Raw genomic sequence first — 22,069 nt, 5'->3', positions numbered from 1 at the left:
GACCACCGGTGAAGCCCTGCTGCAGCCACCTCACCACTTTCCCGACGACAAGAGAAGATCTTCTGCTGGACGAGTCTTCTTCCCCTGAGCTGGTGGGATCAACCAGTTCACCCTTTTCGCCTTCCAAAGACGTCTCCTTGTCGAATCCCCCGTGCCAAGCACCCCGGCGGCCGGATAGCCAAGCTCACCACCCTTTGACCGCGAATAAAAGGACTGCACCTTTTAATCAGGAACTCCGCGGCTGGTTTCATCCCTGTGCAGTGCAACGACTCCACGTTTCCTCCTCGACGAGATCTTCTCTTCCCCTGGTCGGAACCACGAACTTCAACCACTGCCAGGAACAACTGCCCCCGCTGGAGCTTCCTTTATCTTTAAGGTACTGTGTCCTACCTGGCCTCCCTTTCTACAGATTGCTAAAGGTGACCCTTAAATCCTTGGCTTCTAAACTGGGTTGGCTCCAGGCCTTCTAACTATATCTTTTGAATCACCCCAACCTCTTGTGAGCACTCTGCAAAGACTTTCAGTGCACTTTAAACCGTGTGATCCTGGGCACATTTCGCTGTGCTCCATTTAAAGTGGGCCTGGCCTATGAACTTTGGCTCTACAGTATAACCTGCCTTTCTCCTCTTGCTCTGAACTCTTAAGTGTTGGGAACTGTTTTATTCTTATGCTCTGCCTTTTTCTCTCCCTTTAACTACATTATCAGAGTGCCATCTTGGTTAAGCGCTCACATCTGTTCTAACAAATAGTAGTGTTTTAACCCTGACTTGTCTGATAACTATTAAGGGAGGTGTGTATACTTTACCTGACTGTGTTTTAACTTGCTTTTGATTGAGAGTGCTAGTATATGCCATAAAGTGTGTTTTAAATAAATAATTATATACTTTTTATACAAAGGTCTGGTCAGTGTTTGTTTGCTCTACTGTGTTTTGGCCGTGTTGTATACACTCTGCATACTGCCCTACTCTTCTTGAGAGAGGTCTGACTGCTCAGCCACAGCTACCAGGTAAATCTGGGTGGTGCAGACTGCTACCAATTGGGTTTGCTGCTTACTCCTGTAGTCTTAATCTTTTTGCAGTGTTCCCTAAGGGAACTGCACAGGATTCTGCCTAACACTGGTGTACAGTGGTGGGATTTGTATTGAGTATACATTTTAGAGTGTCTAAATACCTTAGTGCAACTAACCACAAAGTTTAGCACTGTAAAAGCTATTTTGTTTAACAAGTCAACCATGGACAGCCAGGAGTCCCTTTCTGCAAAAACTGCTGATTGTTTAAGAATTCTTTGTAGACATAAGGATCTTCCTGTTAAAGGCAAGAAAATGGAACTAATAGAAAGATTGTTAGAAAACCAAAGTCTGGGTTGTGGTTCAGAGGAACCTACCTCCCCAGCAAGTGTAGACAACAGTGATGAAGGTAATATGGATCAAAGTATTGATAATGTTGTTGTAGATTCAGAAGAGGAAAGTGAGACTAATGTAACTCTCCCCACTGCCCCTCTGCCTGCTCTAGCACCTCAAGCTATGTCTACTGGGCCTTTGTCAGGTCCCACATTCAGTCCTGAATTCATTGAACTAGAAAAAATGAGACTTGAATTAGAGTTCTAAAGAATTAGTGCCCAATCTGAACAAAAGCACCAAGAACTAAGGCTCAGAGAAATGGAGCTCAAGCATGAGCTGGAGATGAAGAAATTATCTGTTGAAACTGCTTCTCTGCCCGGATCCTCTAGGAGTTCCAGTCCCAAAAGACCCCAGATGCCTAAAGAGATTGTGGGTATGTATGAACCTAAGTTGGATATGTTGGATTGGTTGGCTATGTTTGAGTATAATCATGGGCTCCAGAACATCACAGGGAATCAGTTGCTTCCTTGGTTGTTCTCTAGGCTCCCCCCTGTTGCATCTGATGTGGTAATGGAGTTGGGGGAGGTGGATAGGATGGATTATGAATGTGTGAAGCTAGCCTTAATAGCTAGATTTGGGAAGACCCCTTCCCAGTACCTTAAGAGGTTTAGGACCCTCAAAAAGCATGATGGTACCCCTTGGGCTACCTGGGTGAGTGAAAGTTTGAAAAACTTAGAGGGATGGATTAAGGGTTACAGAGTGAACACTTATGAGGGAATGAGAAATCTTGTTATGTTGGAGTCAATTTATGATGCCTCTATCCTGAGCTCAGACAGCACTTGGCTGATTCAAAGGAATTAGATTCCAAAAGCTAGCTAAGGCTGCTGACTTGTGGGTTGCCAACAGGGCTACTGACAAGGATTCTGGGGCTACTCAGAAAAAGGATGAGGGGGAACAGCCAAAAAAGGACTCCAAAGAGAATTCAACTAATTCCAATTCCAAAGAGGGCCCCAAACAAAACTCTAAGGGTAAGCCACAAGGGAAACCAAATCAGGCTATTGTACCTTCTGGTCCCAGACCAGAAGGAGGTCAGAGCAAGCCTCCATTCCAGAAAGCATTTGGAAAATGCTGTGTTTGTGGCTCTTCTGACGATGTGAAAGGAAATCCAAGATGTAAGGGTAAACCTTCAGGGGGTCCAGCTTGTCTCCCTAGCCTTCGCTCCAGAGGAGGAAGTACCAATGACAAGTGGCTGATGATCCCATTGGAGTCTCAGCCAGTGTTTCTTTAGTGTCCCTGGGGTTTTGGGGAACAACAGAATTTAGATGTCTATAATTCTATCCCAGATAATACTAAAGAGTATTATAAGGACAGTGTGCAGGTGAATGGTCAGGAGTCTCCTGCCATTAGGGACACTGGGGCCAGCATAACTATGGTGGATGAATCTTTTTTCAAGGCAGAGGAGGTTGCTAAGGCACCCAAATGCCTCACCAAGTTAGCTGGAGGGCCTGTGCAGATATGTCCCCAGTTACCAGCTCTCATCCGGTGCAATGATATGACTGTGAAGATACCTGTCGGTGTACAATGTGAGGTACCAGGATGTAACGCTCACCTGGTTCCCTCGGAGGCGCAGGCCTTGATCTGGTGGGGATACCGTCTTCAGTGTTAGGCGCAGGGTTTGTTTTGCTCCCGGACAGGGCCACCTTCTCACCGAAAGTTTAAGCTGAAGAGTGAGGTGTCTGCAAGGGTAAACCAAGGTATTAGTGATTGGAAGGTTGGGAAAGTTCCTAGCCCCTCTCGCCCTTTCTTTCCCCGTGGAACTGGGTTGATAATTGCGCTTACTTTAGATAGGTAAATGCCGGGCTCTCCATCCTGCGTCTTGTGCAGGGGCGCTGGGTCCAGTTGCTTCACTGGATGCGAGCTCTGCCTCTTGATAGCAGAGGGTTAGCTGAGAGCGAAGACGCCGTTAGTGCACAAGCGTGCCTTGTAAGTATTTAAGTTCCTTTTAGATTGTTCTCTTCTCTTTCAAAAGTCTTAAGTCTTTAAAGTCTATGTCTTTTCCTTTTCAGATGCTGTGGCGGTGAAGATTATCCTTCTAATGGCACGTAAGTAGAAAGACTGCACTAGCGCTGTAGAATGCACCGTAATGTCTCTTTTGTCTTTGCAGGTGCCGAGGTGCAGCGCGAACAGATTGGAAGTGAACGTAACACAGATAAGCAGTCTTGTAACTAAGCGTTACTAACCGATGTATCTTGTCTTGCAGGTGCCGGAATGCAGCGCGAGCTGAGTTGGAACGGGCGTCACACAGGTAAGCAGACTCTGTAGTTAAATATTACTGACCGATGTTCTTTCTCTTTGCAGATGTCGGATGCCGGAAGAGAAAGGCTGAAAAAGGCGCCTTGGATGCTGCCGTTGGATTAGGTAAGTAGATGCGCTGCCTTTGCTTTAGCCTAACCTGTGCCTTTGTTTTGCAGGAGCTGCTGAAGACTGAAGAAGACTGAAGGGTGGATCCCAGCAGGTGATTTCGTGTTCACAGGATCTGGAGCTGGAGGTTTCCTGGAGCTGACACGGTGAGCGTCCTGCTGCAGATGCAGAATAACGCGAAGCACGTGAAACCAATCGGGTGTGGTTTAAATAGCCTTCTGTAGTGCTTAGGCGTCTTCTTCCACGGCCTCACCCAGGTAAGAAAAAGAGTTCCAGATTTCTAGAAGAGTTCCTGTGTTCTGCTTCCAGGGAGTGGCTCCTGCTCCACCCAGACAGAAAAAGTAGTCCCAGGCAGAGAAGGATCAGGAGACCAGCTAGCTGGTAAGTAAGCAGCATGGTCTGTTGCAGGTAGGTCCACCAAGCACTCTTATCTAATATGAGCCCGGTGCTTCCTGTGCCGGGACCAGTCACCTTCATGAGCCTGGCGCCACTGGCGCCAGGACAAGGTCCAAAAGGTCCCAATAGGGACTGGCTGGTTCCTGGGATCAGAGTTATGGGCCTGCTTCCAAGGTCGTGGGGCAAGTCCTGACCCCTTGGAAGCAGGGATCATGACAGCACCCCCCCTTAAGGCCCCTCCCAAGGTTGACTTCTCCGGAGGTCTTGGTTTGTTAGGAAATGTCCGATGAAATTTCTTGATTAGTCGAGGTGCGTGTACATGTTCTGCAGGTTCCCAAGATCTTTCTTGGGGGCCGTAGCCTTTCCAGTCAATCAGGTAGTGTAGTTTTGATTTGGAGATCTTGGAATCCAGGATATTTTTGATTTCAAACTCGAGTTCTCCGTCAACTAGGATAGGTTCAGGAGATTTAGTCAATCGGGTTTCTGGTTGAACAGGTTTTAGTAGTGAAACATGAAAGACTGGGTGCATTTTCATACGAGGGGGTAAATCCAACTTGACCGCTACTGGATTTATTATGGCAGTGATAGAGTAGGGTCCCAGGTATCTTGGGTTAAAGGTGCGTGATCCCTTTAAGGGTAAATGTTTGGTGGATAACCAGACTTGATCTCCTATTTGGTATTGAGGGGCTTCCTTCCGATGTTGATCTGCTCCTTTCTTGTATTGTTCCTTGGCCCTTTGAAGGTGGGTAGTAGCTTCCTTGAAGGCTTGGGTGATGGTTGAATGTAGGTGGTCAACTGCTGGTGTTCCAAGATCCTGAGGTGGATCCAGGTTAGAGGTTCGAGGATGGTTACCATACAAAAGAAAAAACGGGGTCTTTCCGGTTCCAGAGTGGACTGAGTTATTGTAAGCGTACTCGGCTATCCAAAGGATGTCCTTCCAAGTTCCTTCTGTCTGTTGCAGCATGCAGCGTAGGTACTGTTCCAAAGTCTGATTGGTCCTTTCGGTCTGACCGTCGGTTTGTGGGTGGTGACTGGTTGAAAGTCTCACATCAATTTGAGCCAACCGACAGCAACTCCGCCAGAAGTGGGAGATGAATTGACTTCCTCTGTCCGAGATTAAAATTGAAGGAAAGCCGTGCAACCGAACAATGTTTTCAAGAAATTCTCGAGCCAGGATTGCTGCTGACGGTAAACCCTTTAGTGGGATGAAATGTGCCATTTTTGAGAATAAGTCTACGATTACCAGGATTGTATTGTATCCGGAACAGGGAGGTAAGTCAGTGATAAAGTCCATGGAGAGGGTATGCCAGGGACGAGGTGGGATGTCAATTGGTTGTAAGAGGCCTGCTGGTTTCTCCTTAGGACTCTTGTTTTGGGCGCACACTCCACAGGACATGACAAAGTTTCTGATGTCCTTTCTCCAAGATGGCCACCAGAAGTGACGCTTGACCTTTTCCGAGGTCTTGGCCATACCCGGGTGTCCTTCCATTAAGGAGTCGTGATAACAAGAGATGACTTGATTTTGTAAGCTAGTACAGGGTAGATAAAGTCGTTCCTTGAAGTACAATAAGTCGTTCTTTACTGTGAAGTCTTCCCCCTAAAGATGCCATTTTTGTATGTCTGCTGGAGTTACAAGTTGTTTAACCTGGGCTTCAATTTCTTCAATGGATTGCATGCCGATCAGACCCAGGATTCTTTGTTCAGGAATAATAGGTACGGGCTCAGGGTTAACCATGTGTTCATCTACTCCAATTCGAGAGAGGGCATCCGCTTTACCATTCTTATTGCCTGGTCGGTAGGTGATTATAAAATCAAATTCGGCAAAAAATAATGCCCAGCGAAGTTGTCTGGAGGATTGAGCTTTGGCTGATTTAAGATACTGTAGGTTACGATGGTCAGTAATGACGGTGACAGTGTGTCGGGCTCCTAGGAGATAATGCCGCCAGGCCTTAAAGGCGGACTTAATAGCCAAAAGTTCCTTATCAGTAATGGTGTAGTTGATTTCTGGGGCAGAGAATTTGCGAGACCAAAACGCCACGGGGTGTAACTGGTTGGTTTCTGGATCTCTTTGTGAAAGCACTGCTCCCATAGCGAGGCTGGAGGCATCGGTCTCGACGATGTAAGGTAGTTCCGGGCGGGGATGTTTTAAAATCGGGGCTGAGGTAAATTTAGTCTTTAGCTCCTGAAAGGCTTGTTCTGCCTCGGTAGACCATTCAAAACGTTTATTTTTTCTGAGGAGAGCTGTAATGGGTTGGACTACCCGAGAGAAGTCTGGAATAAACCTACGATAGAAGTTGGCGAAGCCCAACATACTTTGAACCCCTTTTACAGACGTTGGTGAGGGCCACTTGATGATTGCGTCTACTTTCCTCGAGTCCATGTGAACTCCGTCAGGCGACAAAATAAATCCCAAAAATTCGACCTCAGTGACATGAAAGACGCACTTCTCTAATTTTGCAAAAAGTTTGTGTTTTCGGAGCCTCTCCAGTACCGCAGTGACGTGTTTTCGGTGTTCTGCCTCAGAGGACGAATAAACCAGAATATCGTCAATATAAACAACTACACACACATCAATGAGTTCACGGAGCACGTCATTCATAAAGAACTGGAACGCGGCCGGTGCGTTACACAACCCGAAGGGCATCACTTGATACTCGAACAGTCCATACTTGGTACGAAAGGCCGTCTTCCATTCATCGCCCTCCTTTATTCGCACCAAATGGTAGGCTCCTCTGAGGTCCAACTTAGTGTATATACAGGCGTTTTTGACTTGGTCAAGTAGTTCTGGGATCAATGGCAATGGATACCTGTTCTTAATTGTAATCTGGTTCAGGGCACGGTAGTCTATACACGTTCTTAAGTCTCCCTCCTTTTTTGGCACGAAGAACAGAGCTGAGGAGGCCGGGGACTTCGAAGGACGGATGAATCCATTAGCCAGGTACTGGTCCAAATATTGCCTTAGGTGGAGATTTTCAGGTTCAGTGAGGGCATAAATCCGACTGCACGGAGGAGTGGATCCGGGAATCAGGTCTATCTGACAGTCGTATGATCTGTGGGGAGGCAAAGAATTAGCTTGGTCTTTCCGAAAGACATCTTGGAATTCCTGGTATTCAGGAGGCAGTTGTGGACTCTCGGAAACAGTTGCAGCTAGTTTGGTGGAGGGCTGAGGGTAACAGGTAGAAGCGCATTCTGGAAACCGGATTGTCTTTGCTCGCCAATCAATTTGAGGATTGTGTTTCTCCAACCAAGGAACTCCCAAGATGACTTGAAACTGCGGGGCCTTGATCACATCAAACACGATCTTCTCTTGATGCCCATCTTGGCTTACTAACGTTACTTCCATAGTGGTGTGAGTTACGGGTCCGGAAGCTATTTCCGTCCCATCCACGGTGGTGATGACGTCTTTCACCGTCTTTGGACAAAGAGATAGATTCATCCTGGCGGCCAGTTCACAGTCCAAGTAATTCCCGATTGCGCCACTATCAATGTATGCTTTAATGGCATGCATACGATTAGGTTGCTCTGGACTCACGAGGACCATGGGCATGATGAAATGCGAGGTCAAAGAACTGGTTTTAACGCTCGGCAAGCGGACCTCTACACTTGCCGGGCGAGGTCGTTTCCCGGCTCAGAATTCTCGGTACCTTTATCAGACGCCCCTACTATCTTCTTCTTGGGCTTCACTGGACAATCTCGAAGAAAGTGCCCTGAGTTTCCGCAATAGAGGCATAATTGCAGTTGTCTCCTCCTTTCCCTCTCCTTTTGGGTTAAAGGTCCTTTAACAACCCCTATTTGCATGGGTTCCACAGAATCAGTTCCTTTCGTGGAACTTTGTGGCCTTGGAAAAAGACGGGTTTCAAATCTGGATCGATCGGCTTTCCGATCCTGTAGTCGATGATCCAATTGCACTACCAGATCGATATATTCGGAACAGTCTTGTGGAGGATTTACCACTTGAGCCAGAACGTCTTTTAATTCCCCACGCAGACCTCTGTAAAACAGTGTGATCCTCTTATCCTCTGGCCATCCGGTTTCCACCACTAGTCTGTTAAATGATGCAATATAAGTCAGAAGATCTTGATTGCCCTGTCGTAGTGAAAGAAGTTCATTGTCCAAGGCCTGTCCCTGATAGTGCCTTGCGAACAGTTTCTCCATACTGGCTTGGAAGTCCTGGAAGTTATGGAGAATGAGGTCATCTTGAGACACTAAAGGAACAGACCAATCTGCGGCACTGCCACTGAGATAAGAGAGCACGAAGGCCACTTTAGCCTGGTCCGTTGGAAAAGCGGCGGGTCTGCATAAAAAGTGCAAGCGACATTGATTGATGAACACAGCAAACCTTTTCGGATCACCTGAAAAGCGTTCGGGCGGAGCCAAAGGTATATTTCCTGGTAGATTGATTTGCACCGGATTTGAGGAAGCTGTAGGAGCGTGGCCCCCACTAGGGGTGGGTAGAGGAGTTTGTCCAGCTTGGGCTTGCAGCAATTGCCTAGCCAAATTGTCTGTTTGCTCCTTGGAGACCACTAACTCCCTCCTTAGGGCATTTGTTTCCTGACGTGCGGCGTGTACTTCCGCCCTCAACTCCCCGAGTAAATGGGCCAATTGGTCTGTGTCTGAGGTTTCCATTGCGCCTGGGCGGGAATTATGTGGTAAGGCTTCGCGTTCTGTAACGCTCACCTGGTTCCCTCGGAGGCGCAGGCCTTGATCTGGTGGGGATACCGTCTTCAGTGTTAGGCGCAGGGTTTGTTTTGCTCCCGGACAGGGCCACCTTCTCACCGAAAGTTTAAGCTGAAGAGTGAGGTGTGTGCAAGGGTAAACCAAGGTATTAGTGATTGGAAGGTTGGGAAAGTTCCTAGCCCCTCTCGCCCTTTCTTTCCCCGTGGAACTGGGTTGATAATTGCGCTTACCTTAGATAGGTAAATGCCGGGCTCTCCATCCTGCGTCTTGTGCAGGGGCGCTGGGTCCAGTTGCTTCACTGGATGCGAGCTCTGCCTCTTGATAGCAGAGGGTTAGCTGAGAGCGAAGACGCCGTTAGTGCACAAGCGTGCCTTGTAAGTATTTAAGTTCCTTTTAGATTGTTCTCTTCTCTTTCAAAAGTCTTAAGTCTTTAAAGTCTATGTCTTTTCCTTTTCAGATGCTGTGGCGGTGAAGATTATCCTTCTAATGGCACGTTAGTAGAAAGACTGCACTAGCGCTGTAGAATGCACCGTAATGTCTCTTTTGTCTTTGCAGGTGCCGAGGTGCAGCGCGAACAGATTGGAAGCGAACGTAACACAGGTAAGCAGTCTTGTAACTAAGCGTTACTAACCGATGTATCTTGTCTTGCAGGTGCCAGAATGCAGCGCGAGCTGAGTTGGAACGGGCGTCACACAGGTAAGCAGACTCTGTAGTTAAATATTACTGACCGATGTTCTTTCTCTTTGCAGATGTCGGATGCCGGAAGAGAGAGGCTGAAAAAGGCGCCTTGGATGCTGCCGTTGGATTAGGTAAGTAGATGCGCTGCCTTTGCTTTAGCCTAACCTGTGCCTTTGTTTTGCAGGAGCTGCTGAAGACTGAAGAAGACTGAAGGGTGGATCCCAGCAGGTGATTTCGTGTTCACAGGATCTGGAGCTGGAGGTTTCCTGGAGCTGACACGGTGAGCGTCCTGCTGCAGATGCAGAATAGCGCGAAGCACGTGAAACCAATCGGGTGTGGTTTAAATAGCCTTCTGTAGTGCTTAGGCGTCTTCTTCTACGGCCTCACCCAGGTAAGAAAAAGAGTTCCAGATTTCTAGAAGAGTTCCTGTGTTCTGCTTCCAGGGAGTGGCTCCTGCTCCACCCAGACAGAAAAAGTAGTCCTAGGCAGAGAAGGATCAGGAGACCAGCTAGCTGGTAAGTAAGCAGCATGGTCTGTTACAGGTAGGTCCACCAAGCACTCTTATCTAATATGAGCCCGGCGCTTCCTGTGCCGGGATCAGTCACCTTCATGAGCCTGGCGCCACTGGCGCCAGGACAAGGTCCAAAAGGTCCCAATAGGGACTGGCTGGTTCCTGGGATCAGAGTTATGGGCCTGCTTCCAAGGTCGTGGGGCAAGTCCTGACCCCTTGGAAGCAGGGATCATGACACAGGAAGAGTTCTGTTGGGAAATGACCTGAAAGCTCTTGGAGTTGTCACATACCGCCAGACCTCCTAGTAAAAGGTTACAGGAACTACCCAGACCTGCAAGGAAGAAAACCTTGAGAGGTTCTCACAAGAAGATGATGGAAAAAGAAATCACTCCTACTCCACTGGAACTACTTACTGCAATCTCTAAGCAACCAGAAGCAAAGGGGTGCAACCCAAGACTTCTAAGAAGAAACCAGCAGCAAGCACTCCAGGGATTCCAACAAGGACTTCCCCTAGGTTGTCCAAAGTTACACCCGTAACTCCACCTCCAGCTGAGGCTGAGAGGGAGGTACAACCCTGTGTGGTTGAACTAGACTCTGAAGAAGAGCTAGTTGGAGGCCAAGAACTTATTGGAGATCTGGACCCTGCTGACCATCCTGAGCTGCAGTCTTTACTGGCAGAAGGTGGCCCCAGCAGATCAGCTTTCCGTAAGGCCCAAAGAGAATGTCCAACTCTGGAAGGTCTCCGCCACCAGGCAGCTTCTCAGGCTGATGGGCAAGAGCCTGGGAAGTATAGGTTGCAATGGGAAGATGGCCTCTTCTACAGTGAACCGACTGAGTCTGCATCTGGAGACTACAAACAACTTGTAGTCCCTCAAGAAAACAGACTTCAGCTCTTGCAGCTAGCCCATGAGATTCCTTTGGCTGGTCACTTGAGTTTCAAGAAGACCAAGGAAAGGCTCTCACTCTACTTTTATTGGCCAAAGATGGGGGCTGAGGTAGATAAATTCTGCAAGAACTGTCACACCTGCCAAACCTCTGGCAAGAGTGGTTCCAAGAATGTGGCACCTTTAGTGCCTCTCCCAGTGGTGGGAGTCCCATTTGAGAGGGTAGGGATTGACATTGTTGGTCCCCTTGATCCTCCAAACTTCTCAGGCAACAGGTTTATCCTTGTTGTAGTAGACCATGCTACTAGATACCCTGAGGCAATTCCTATGAGGACTGTTACAGCTCAGGCTGTGGCTAAGGCCGTCCTTGGTATTTTTACCAGGGTTGGGTTTCCTAAGGAGGTAATCTCTGACAGGGGGTCACATTTTATGTCCCACTACATGAAAGCCATGTGGAAAAACTGTGGAGTTACCTACAAGTTCTCTACCGCCTACCACCCTCAGACAAATGGGTTGGTTGAAAGGTTTAATAGAACAATGAAGAGCATGATAGGTGCTTTAGAAGAACCCCTTAGAAGAAAGTGGGACCTTCTACTGCCATGCCTTTTCTTTGCTTATAGAGAAGTCCCTTAGGAGGGAGTAGGCTATAGTCCCTTTGAACTTCTTTATGGCCATCCAGTCAGAGGTCAATTGGCCCTGATTAAGGTGGGGTTGGAGAGTGCTCCTTCCCCCAAGCCAGTCAGAGTGACTGACTACGTGATAGGACTCCGGAGGAGAATGTCACAGATGATGGCTCAAGCTAGTGATAACTTGAAGGCTGACCACCTTTGACCGCAAATAAAAGGACTGCACCTTTTAATCGGGAACTCCGCGGCTGGTTTCATCCCTGTGCAGTGCAACGACTCCATGTTTCCTCCTCGACGAGATCTTCTTGTCCCCTGGTCGGAACCACAAACTTCAACCACTGCCAGGTACAACTGCCCTCGCTGGAGCTTCCTTTCTCTTTAAGGTACTGTGTCCTACCTGGCCTCCCTTTCTACAGATTGCTAAAGGTGACCCTTAAATCCTTGGCTTCTAAACTGGGTTGGCTCCAGGCCTTCTAACTAGATCTTTTGAATCACCCCAACCTCTTGTGAACACTCTGCAAAGACTTTCAGTGCACTTTAAACCATGTGATCCTGGGCACATTTCGCTGTGCTCCATTTAAAGTGGGCCTGGCCTATGAACTTTGGCTCTACCGTATAACCTGCCTTTCTCCCCTTGCTCTGAACTCTTAAGTGTTGGGAACTGTTTTATTCTTATGCTCTTCCTTTTTCTCTCCCTTTAACTACATTATCAGAGTGCCATCTTGGTTAAGAGCTCACATCTGTTCTAACAAATAGTAGTGTTTTAACCCTGACTTGTCTGATAACTATTAAGGGAGGTGTGTATACTTTACCTGACTGTGTTTTAACTTGCTTTTGATTGAGAGTGCTAGTATATGCCACAAAGTGTGTTTTAAATAAATAATTATATACTTTTTATACAAAGCTCTGGTCAGTGTTTGTTTGCTCTACTGTGTTTTGGCCCTATTGTGTTTACTCTGCATACTGCCCTACTCTTCTTGAGAGAGGTCTGACTGCTCAGCCACAGCTACCAGGTAAATCTGGGTGGTGCAGACTGCTACCAATTGGGTTTACTGCTTACTCCTGTAGTCTTAATCTTTTTGCAGTGTTCCCTAAGGGAACTGCACAGGATTCTGCCTAACACAAGGTTCCTATTGTCATCCAGTTTTTAAAAGTATTGACCAACATCTTTCCGGCGGTTCCATTCATTGTTCCGGTCTGGGATCTCACCCTGGTATTAATCTTCCTGATGGATTCATCATTCGAACCATTATATTCTTGTCCACTTAGGATGTTGTCTTTGAAAACCACATTCTTGACGGCAATTACCTCTGCTCGCAGAGCGAGCGAGCTTCAGGCCTTATCTTCTAAACCACCATTCATGGTCTTCCACAAAGACAAGGTAGTCCTTTGTCCTTCTTTTCAACCAAAAATAGTGTCAGTATTGTTTGCCGCAAAAACATTTTTTTACCCGCTTTCTACCCACCTCCTCATCCATCTATAGAGGAGGAGAGGTTACACAGACTTTACCCCAGAAGAGCCTTAAGCTTCTATATTAAGAGGGTTTCTAAAATAAGACTGGACAACCAACTTTTTCTTGGTTACACGGGCCACAGAATGAGCCTGGCGGTTACTAAACAAACGCTGTCTCAGTGGATTATACTGTGTATATCTGAACGTTACAATTTGGCTTGGAAGGAGATTCCCGAAGGTATAAGGGCCCACTCAACTAGAGGTGTAGCCACTTCTTCGCCCTCCAAAGAGGGCTACCACTGCAGGACATCTGCAGTACTGCCATCTCGTCATCTGTGCATACATTTGTTAAGCATTACTGTTTTGATTCCCTTTCAGGCTGAGGATCCAGATTAGATTTGGAAAGGCTGATTTACACAGCGTAAATCAAAATTGAACTCTTCTTTCGCACTTCCTGCAAAACACTGACATGGGAGAATAAAAAAGATGAGAAATACATGGGAGGACAGAATCCATTCGAAGAACAAATTACTTACCCCATCTCCTTTCCTCCATACTGTATGGGTGTCCCTCGCTAGGGACAGAAAACAGAACTTTGTTCACCAGAACAAATTATCTTCCCTGCCCCCCTTCAGACCTCTTTTTTGCATCGACGGGAACAGACCACTTCACCAGCGCCCCTGGGTCAGGCCCCAGGCCTTGTAATTCCACGCACTCTTCCCCGAAAACTTTCTATGTTTTCTTATTTCTCTGTTTTCTCTTAGATTGTCAGAGGAGACTCTGTTCTCTGGTGCCACGCTCCTCCCCGGCGCATATCGACATTGGCGGGTTTTAGCAGGTGTCCGGCCTGCGAGGGTTCCTTCCCATGAGAATAGTGTCAAGGTGGTCATACAGAAGTCTAGCAAAATCCGCTGTACAGTCGAAAGTCTTTGACTGACGAGTAATGAAAAGCTAAAGGTAACGAATCCTGCATGGTGATAGCAAAGATTGGCAAGAGTGAACCTGAAGCAGGGATGCCGATAAGAAGGGGCGAAGCCTAATGCCTCAAGCACACATTTATGTGTTGACAAGGGTGAACCCGTGAAAGGGAGATTCACAGTGAATTGTTGAAAAGACATTAAGAATTGTGAAGGTGACAGAGAAGGTCGTTTTTGAAATACAAGCCATAGTGTACCCGGCAGAGGGAGGCTGACATTTGAAAAGAAGGTCAGACCCCGGAAGAGTGCGATCCGGGGTGAACAATCATCACCCTATTGAAATCACCAGAAGGAACTTTTTGTTTTGTTATTTGGAACACGTCAGGCCCTCATAAGTAAGATACAGAACTACCGAAGGTCCTGATATTACTAAGCCTCCAGAAGGAACTCTTTGTTATTTTGGTATGCAGTAAGTCCTCGAAGGCAAGAGACTTTTTTTGTAGAGAAGAGACTTACCCGCCAGAGGCCCTGGTAGCAGAAAATATAACTGTAGGCTTGTGCTGACCAAAGCTAGAGTGTGTGCTGTGCTCCAGAATCCCACCTTGTCCCTGCTAAAAACGTGGGGAAGGGAGACCCCCGGCTACTGCATACTGATTTATTATTTCTGAGCACTTCTTTCTTTCTTTCTTTCTTTCTTTCTTTCTTTCTTTCTTTCTTTCTTTCTTTCTTTCTTTCTTTCTTTCTTTCTTTCTTTCTTTCTTTCTTTCTTTCTTTCTTTCTTTCTTTCTTTCTTTCTTTCTTTCTTTCTTTCTTTCTTTCTTTCTCAAGAATCTTATGCCACACTCTTTCTGTATTTAGTTGTAAGGATTGGCAATATTATTTTTTAGTATCGGCCCTTTTATTTGACAAGACGCCACTAGCACTGCCTTATTTTGATTTGATGGTCGTAGCTTGTTCACATCTTAGATTCAGGTTAAGATTAGGTGTTTTACCAACCCATTTATACAGTTTAATAAACACCCTTGAACTGTGATCACTTGTGTTTGTCTTTACTGTTGCCATCACGAGTGCCTTACAATATGCACATTCCCCCAAATGTAAGGTAGCATCCTGAGCTTTTCAATGGAATGTGTCCATTTGTGAAGATTCTCGGGCAGTATCTAGGCTACTCCTCTTGTCTGCAAGCACTATTGCCTGGACCTTTCCTCCAGAAGAGATGCCTCCTTCAGCCAGGAAGTGTTCCGTACCACATTCATCTGAAAATCACCTGCCACTTGCTGCACCCCCTCCCCATCAACGGTTTGTTGAGTAATCTGTTTTCAACAAGTTGTGAAGGAGGGAGAGCCTAATAGACGAAATAAAAACAATAAATGGCATAGTGATTCATATACTCTTAGCCCGTGGCTGTCCCCCATTCACAGGTCTCGCCCAGCTATTACCTTGTGCATATGCTTGGTGTAAAACTAGGGAACTGGCGGTTCGAGCATGAGGCATCGCTGTATAGGGATTTATAGAAATCCAGGTGCGTAACAGGTGGAGCTTACGTAACGGAGTTCTTCATTCTAAATGCTGTTGCTGCTTTATGCATCATCTTTAGAGCAGTTTCCAGCGCAGCCTCCTGCAGGAGCAGGCCTTCCCAGCAAGCTGGGAAAGAGGGAGCGCTATGGACTAAGAATATATGAAGCACCTTAAAGGTAGTTTGTAATTTAACCATTCAATAAAATAGTCATACAAATGCTACCCGCTTAAAATTCTAACCACATTCAGAGAGGAAAAAAGCAATATAGCATAACATGGTATGTCCTATTTAAAATGTTTGTTAGTGCAGTGTGCAAGTAAGTAAATGTGTATTTTCTACTTTTTACTTAAGGAAGAACATGTCCTTTTCCAGCTTGAAGAGGGCATTGAAGCTCTGGAAGCTGCCATTGATTACAAGAATGAAAATATTCAGAGCCGGCAGGAATATGTTAAAGACTCCACCCAGTTACTGCGGCAAAGTGAAGCTAATGTCATGGAAAAGCTGAGCTCCTTGTCTCCTTCTGAGATCAGATGCCTCCTTATTCGCTACTTCAATAAGGTTTGTTTGGACCAGAATGCCTATCCATATGAACTTTGGTGCCCCGGGGACGGACTAAGCTTTCAAAAGGGGGAGCCACCATTTTGAATGTGACTTCTGACTTGTTTGTTCCAGGTCCTTTCAACCCATTTCCCTAGAGTGTTTGTGTCTTTGATAAGGGGCGGGTACAGCATGGGTGTTTGTATCATCGGTAAGTGGGAACCATACACTTTTAAATCTGTCGTGTCTTTCCACTGAGTGATTGGTGTCCGTGATTCAGGCAAGTAGGTATGATGGGCTGGAATCAAGTGGGCCTGCTAAGTAGTGGGAGTATTCAAGGATAAGGCGCCTTTATTGTGGGTGCATGGTGGCTGAACAGTGGGGGGACAAATCCTGCTTTAATTTCTGTCTCGTAGGCTTTTCAAGCTGTTCATTGGAATTAATTCTATCAGCTTCTGAAGCCTAGTCGAGCTTGCACTGCAAGTCCCGAAGACATCCCAGTCCTGTCACCAAATCCGAATGGGACTCTGCTGTTGGGAACAGAGGGAGAAAGAGAAATTGAGTAGATTATCGGTTTATCTTGAAGCTTAAATTGCTGTTCCATTAAAGGAACAGTATAAGCAGAGGTGTAGGGAAGTGGAGCATTGTCTTTTGCTCCACTTGAAATGGCCACCATATATAAAGGCTAACAAAGGTACCTTGTTCAGGCCTCTGTAAATAGTGGCAGTTTGTGGACAGTTTTGGATTAGTATTGAGTTAATGCCACCCTTATGGCACTAACCGGGATTTGTAAACAGATAATATAGACTCCTTACCTTATGGCAGTAGTGTAGTAGGGGGGAACTAAGTTCACCCATTGAAAATAAGAAGGGTTAGGGAAAGTTGTGTGCTGGCCCTCTTCTGTTTAACCTCTAAATGAATGCCCTAGAGGGGACTTTTCAGAAAGTGGGGGCAGATTTGCCAAGGATGGGGGTGGGGAGAGAGCCTGGTCATATTGTGCATGAATGACACCATTGGTATTGCTAGGATGGACTCCATTCTATGCAGATTACTGGCACAATTTGAGGTTTGAAATGGCAAATGGTTGTCAACAAGGACAAGTTAAGGAGCGTGGGGGCAAGCCAAAAAGTTACTAAGCAGGGTTTGTTTTCATTTGCTGGGTTGAACCTTGTTGAAATGGCTCACTTTGACTACCGTAGCGTCCACTTTTCTTATAGTGGGTGGAGGAAGCAGGAATGCAAGGCTTAATAAGCATTTGCAGCAGCTACTAATGGGATTCTCAGGTTTGTGAGAAGGTTGTGTGAGAAACCTGAAGGTGTCTCACCCACTAGTCCCCAGGGATCTATCATTCAGGTGGCCAGGACATGACCATCGCTTTTGGATCCAGTTCCTGGGGGTGAACCAGTGTGGGAAGATGACCCGGATGAGGGGTCTTCGGGGAGCGGAAGTGGGGCACCAGACAGTGAGACGCAGTATCCCCTTCCCTGTAATATCTCTTCTCCAGCATTGGATCTTTCATGGATTCACATGCTTAGAATATTCCCCGTCGTCATGCTGGGAATCCCCGGTACATTATATAGACCCTTTCCCGTAGGAAAACTTTTTCGACGCTTATGCGTCATATCCACCTCGTTTTGTATCATGCGTGCCCGCGCCGTCAGGACGCCATGATATAAATACAGGACCCGCCCCCGCGCTCCCTCAGATTTCAACCGTCTTTCAAAGTAGTGGGATCCTCGTGGTTACTGCTAGTCGAAATTAGGTTGTATTTTCGCTTCAGTGACGTTACATTCTGGAAAAAATATGTCCGGAAAAGCTTTATTTCGTCCTTGTGCGACATGTGGACTCAAAAAAGTCTATGAAGGTGATGCCCACATGGATTGTATCTACTGTCTCCACCCGCACCACACGGCGGATACATGCGAGATATGCCAGGGTTTCTCCCAAAAAACCCTTAAAGACCGGAAAAGAAGGTTGGTCGACTGGCTTAACGACGGAGCGGGTGCCTATCCGGCATCAGAAGTTGGCTCCACGGCCTCCAGGAGCAAGTCGGAACCTCCCTCGAAGAAGGTGCGGCCTGTCGAAAAACGCCCTGCGGACAAGCATACGGGGAAGCATGCTGGGTCTTCCTCATCACACAAAAAGTCCTCCTCCTCCTCATCCTCTAAGACGGAGAGGCAAGTGGCATCAAAATCCTCCTCAGGGGACCGTCCTAGGTCTTCCATGAGTCGAGACTCTTCAGCAGGGAAGTCGGCAACGAAATCAGCTACGAAGTCTAAAGGCTCGGTGCCGGCTACTTGTTTGTCGACCCCGGTGTCGCTGACGATGCCTATTACTATTCAGGCAGCAGCGGTGGGTATTCCTTCGTCGACGGTGACTCAATCTATGGCCTGGCAGCCAGAGGTTTGTGACCCGGCCCCCCCTGAGGTCCTACTGCAGCCAGACACGGCCTTGTCGGTGTCGTCGGTGGAAGGAGAATGTGGCATGGTTATGCAGCTGTCGGACTTGGGCTTACGGCCTTCCAATACGTCGACGACGAGTGCGAGTGGGGGTGTGGTCCCTCTATCCTCGACGTTGCTGACCCCCCAGACGGTTTTGTCTCTGGATGTGCTTAATACACTTCAGAAGCTCCTGCAGCGTCTGGATACGCAGATCCCTCAGCCTGGCACTTCATCGTTGATATTTTCTGCACCTTCCGTCGACGAACAAGCTCAAGCAGCTCGCTCGACGACCAAAAGCCCGTCGGCCTCCCAGGTGGTGAAGGATCGTCCTCGAGCGCAGGAGGAGGGTGAGCTATCGGAGTCCGATTCTATACGAGATGACTCAGGGTCGGACATTTCCCTGTCACCGTCGAGAGACCCAACATGGAATTCAGATGTAGAGGTAGAGTCTACGAGGAGCCAGGCACAACCATCTCCTCCGGATGATGTGGGAGCCTTCCATGCAATGATGGGAAAAGCGTGTTCCGAGTTCGGCTTAATTCCTGAGGAGCAAAAGAAAGACTGTTTTCTTTTTGATCACATGGGTCAAAGGAAGAAATCGGTATTTGCCATCCCAATCCTGGACCACGTGTGGCAAGAAGGCCTCTAGACGATGCGTCATCCGTTCACGGAACCGGCTATTAAGGGGCGTATTGAGAAAAAGTTTAAAGCTCCGGAGTCCACTCCAAAATGTCTAACATCACAGCCTCTGTCAGACTCTGTGGTATCGGCGGCAGCGGCTAGGAAGGCCAGAGTACAGCAAAAATGTTCGACCCCACCAGAAAGCGAGGCCAGGAGGCAGGACGCCTTTGGAAAAAAGGTGCTCTCAGTCGGCGCCACGACGGTAAGAGCAGCCAACTCCTTGGCGATTGTATCACGATACGATAGGGAGATGTGGCATAAACTAGCCCCTATCCTAGAACATCTGCCGGAAGAACATCGAAAAGCAGCCATGCTGCTAGTACGAGATGGTGAGGGGGCCTCGAACCGCGCAATTAATATTGCGGTGGACCTAGCAGAGTCTGGTTTCAAACAAATCAATCATGGCGTAGTACTACGTCGACGAGCGTGGCTCAACTGTACTACTTTCAGACCTGAAGTCCAATACAAAGTCCTAGACATGCCATGTGAAGGAGAACATCTGTTTGGAGACAAGGTAGATGAAGCCTTGAAGGAGATGAAAGAAGACACGGATACCGCTAGGTCTCTTGGCGCCCTCCAGACAGGTAGAAGTTTTCGCTCTTTTCGCCCCTTCAGGGGTGCTTCCGGAAACTCCCGCTTTGGAGCCTCTAGGGACCGTGGATTTAACAGGCCCTCATACTCCTCACAAGGTACAGACGTGCATCCCAGTCGGCACGTAGAGTCAGAGATTATCAAGCCTCCAGACGGCGCGGCTCGGGTCCCTCGTCGACGAAGGACAAGCAAACCAACAACCAATGACGGCCTTCGGAACGTCCTGGGGGGTCGAGTCTCTCATCATATCGACCAATGGAAATGCATCACCACAGATCGATGGGTTCTGGACACGATTCGCATGGGTTATGCGCTGCAATTCAAAAACAAGCCTCCAAGTCTTCCGCCAGTGTTTTCGGCCCAGCCCCACCTTCGAGTTCTAAGACAAGAGGTGGCGCTTATGCTGCAAAAAGGAGCGGTAGAACGGGTTCCTGTGGCACAGGAAGGACAAGGGGTTTATTCCCGGTTCTTCGTTGTCAAGAAGCCAAATGGAAAATGGAGGCCCATTCTCGACCTGAGGGTACTCAACAAATGGCTAAAGAACTCAAAATTCAAAATGCTAAAGCTCCAGGAGGTTATCAGGTCAGTGCAACCTATGGATTATCTGTCGTCGCTAGACCTTCAAGACGCATATTTTCATATCCCAATACGTCCACGACACAGGAGATATTTAAGGTTCGTCGTCGGGCGAAAAGCATTTTCAGTTCAAGGTCCTCCCGTTCGGTCTCAAGTCCTCCCCCAGGACGTTCACCAAGTGTTTGGCCCCTATAGCGGCCCATTTAAGGAAGGAAAGTCACCATGTCTATCCCTATCTAGACGACTGGCTGGTCAGAGGTTCGTCCATGGAACAGACACGAAACAGTCTGCGGGCCACGATGTCCCTCTTACAGGAACTGGGCTTCGCGATAAACTTCAGCAAGTCCTCCGTAGAGCCTTCGAGGACCTTGGTCTTTCTAGGAGCGGAGTTTCATACGCACACAAGCCTTGTAAGACCATCCAGCGAAAGAATACAGAAGCTACAAAGCAAGGCGTCGGAATGGAGATGCGGTACCAGGGTGTCGGTGCGCAAATACATGTCCCTGCTAGGGACCATGTCATCATGCATTCCGTTGATAAACAACTGCAGTCTGTTTATGAGGCCTTGCCAGGAATTTGTAGCGGACCGTTGGGCGCAGAGCCAAGGTCGCTGGTCCGACAGACTGGTCATCGACGAACAACTGGTACAAGCACTCTGTTGGTGGAGAGTTTCTACTAATTTAACGAAAGGAATGCCTCTGGTGGAACCGGAGTTCCAGAAGACGGTGGTGACGGATGCATCGCTGAGCGGATGCGGAGCTCATCTGGATACGTTACAGGTACAAGGCCGGTGGTCGTTACAAGAATCCTCCCTGCATATCAACCTGCTAGAACTGAGAGCAGTGCGGTGGGCTCTAAAATCTTTTCTTCCTCAATTGAGAGACTCTGTGGTGCGTGTCATGACGGACAACACGACTACAATGTTTTACCTAAGGAAACAAGGAGGAACACGTTCCAGGTCCCTGTCGATGGAGGCACAGAAAATCTGGCATTGGGCCCTGCAACACAACATGCTAATCTTGGCGTTCCACCTGCCAGGTGTGAGAAATGTGGAGGCCGATGCCCTCAGCAGGGAAATGAACGAAGTTCACGAATGGGTGCTGAACGACCAGCAACTACAACAGGTTTTCAAGAAGTGGGGACATCCTTCCATCGATCTGTTCGCGACGAAGGACAACAGGAAATGCCTGCAGTATGCAAGCAGATGGCCTCAGCAGGGCTCACTGGGGGATGCGTTCTCCTTCCCATGGACGAACAAATTCCTGTACGCATTCCCTCCATTTCCTCTTATCCGGAGGACGTTGCAATGGATCCTCAAGTACCCATGTCGGGTGATTCTGGTGGCCCCGTATTGGGCCAGACAGGTGTGGTTTTCAGACCTGCTGCACATAGCGGCGGCGGAGCCAATGAGGTTCAGGAAGATCCCCAACCTTCTGTCTCGACAGGAGGGTATCGTTTGGCATCACGACCCGGACAGCCTCAAGTTGACGGCCTGGCTCCTGACTTCGCCGAATTTGGTCAGCTAACGATTCCGGAGGAGTGTCGTATTCTGCAAGCGGCAAGAGCACCTTCCACAAACACTTCATACTCGTACAAATGGAGGAGTTTCTGTCAGTGGTGTGTGGATCAACCAGGTTTGGTTCCGCAGTCGATTACGCCGGAACAGCTCCTTCCATACTTGCTCTTCTTTGCTCAAAAGGGCTTATCGGTGTCGTCGATAAAAGTACACCTGGCCGCCATCTCCAGGTTTACACGTCAACGACATTCCGCACCATTATTCAGCGACCGCCTGATTAAGCACTTCCTTAAAGGTTTGTTTAGGA

The 22,069-nt window shown here is 47.8% G+C and overlaps 1 protein-coding gene across 1 annotated transcript in view; it reads left to right on the top strand.

The window, feature by feature from the left end:
* Positions 1–22,069, top strand: part of KIF27 (kinesin family member 27) — a 1,764,776-nt gene that overhangs the window by 1,495,355 nt on the left and 247,352 nt on the right. The window contains exon 15 of the mRNA XM_069625864.1: positions 15,772–15,978. Coding sequence (XP_069481965.1) covers positions 15,772–15,978 — 207 coding nt within the window. The remainder of the gene's footprint in view (positions 1–15,771; positions 15,979–22,069) is intronic.

Source organism: Ambystoma mexicanum, chromosome 6p (genome assembly GCF_040938575.1).
Source record: "Ambystoma mexicanum isolate Mex_15411 chromosome 6p, UKY_AmexF1_1, whole genome shotgun sequence".
In the NCBI taxonomy this organism is placed as follows: Eukaryota; Metazoa; Chordata; class Amphibia; order Caudata; family Ambystomatidae; genus Ambystoma; species Ambystoma mexicanum.
This window is presented reverse-complemented; position numbering and strand designations above follow the sequence as displayed.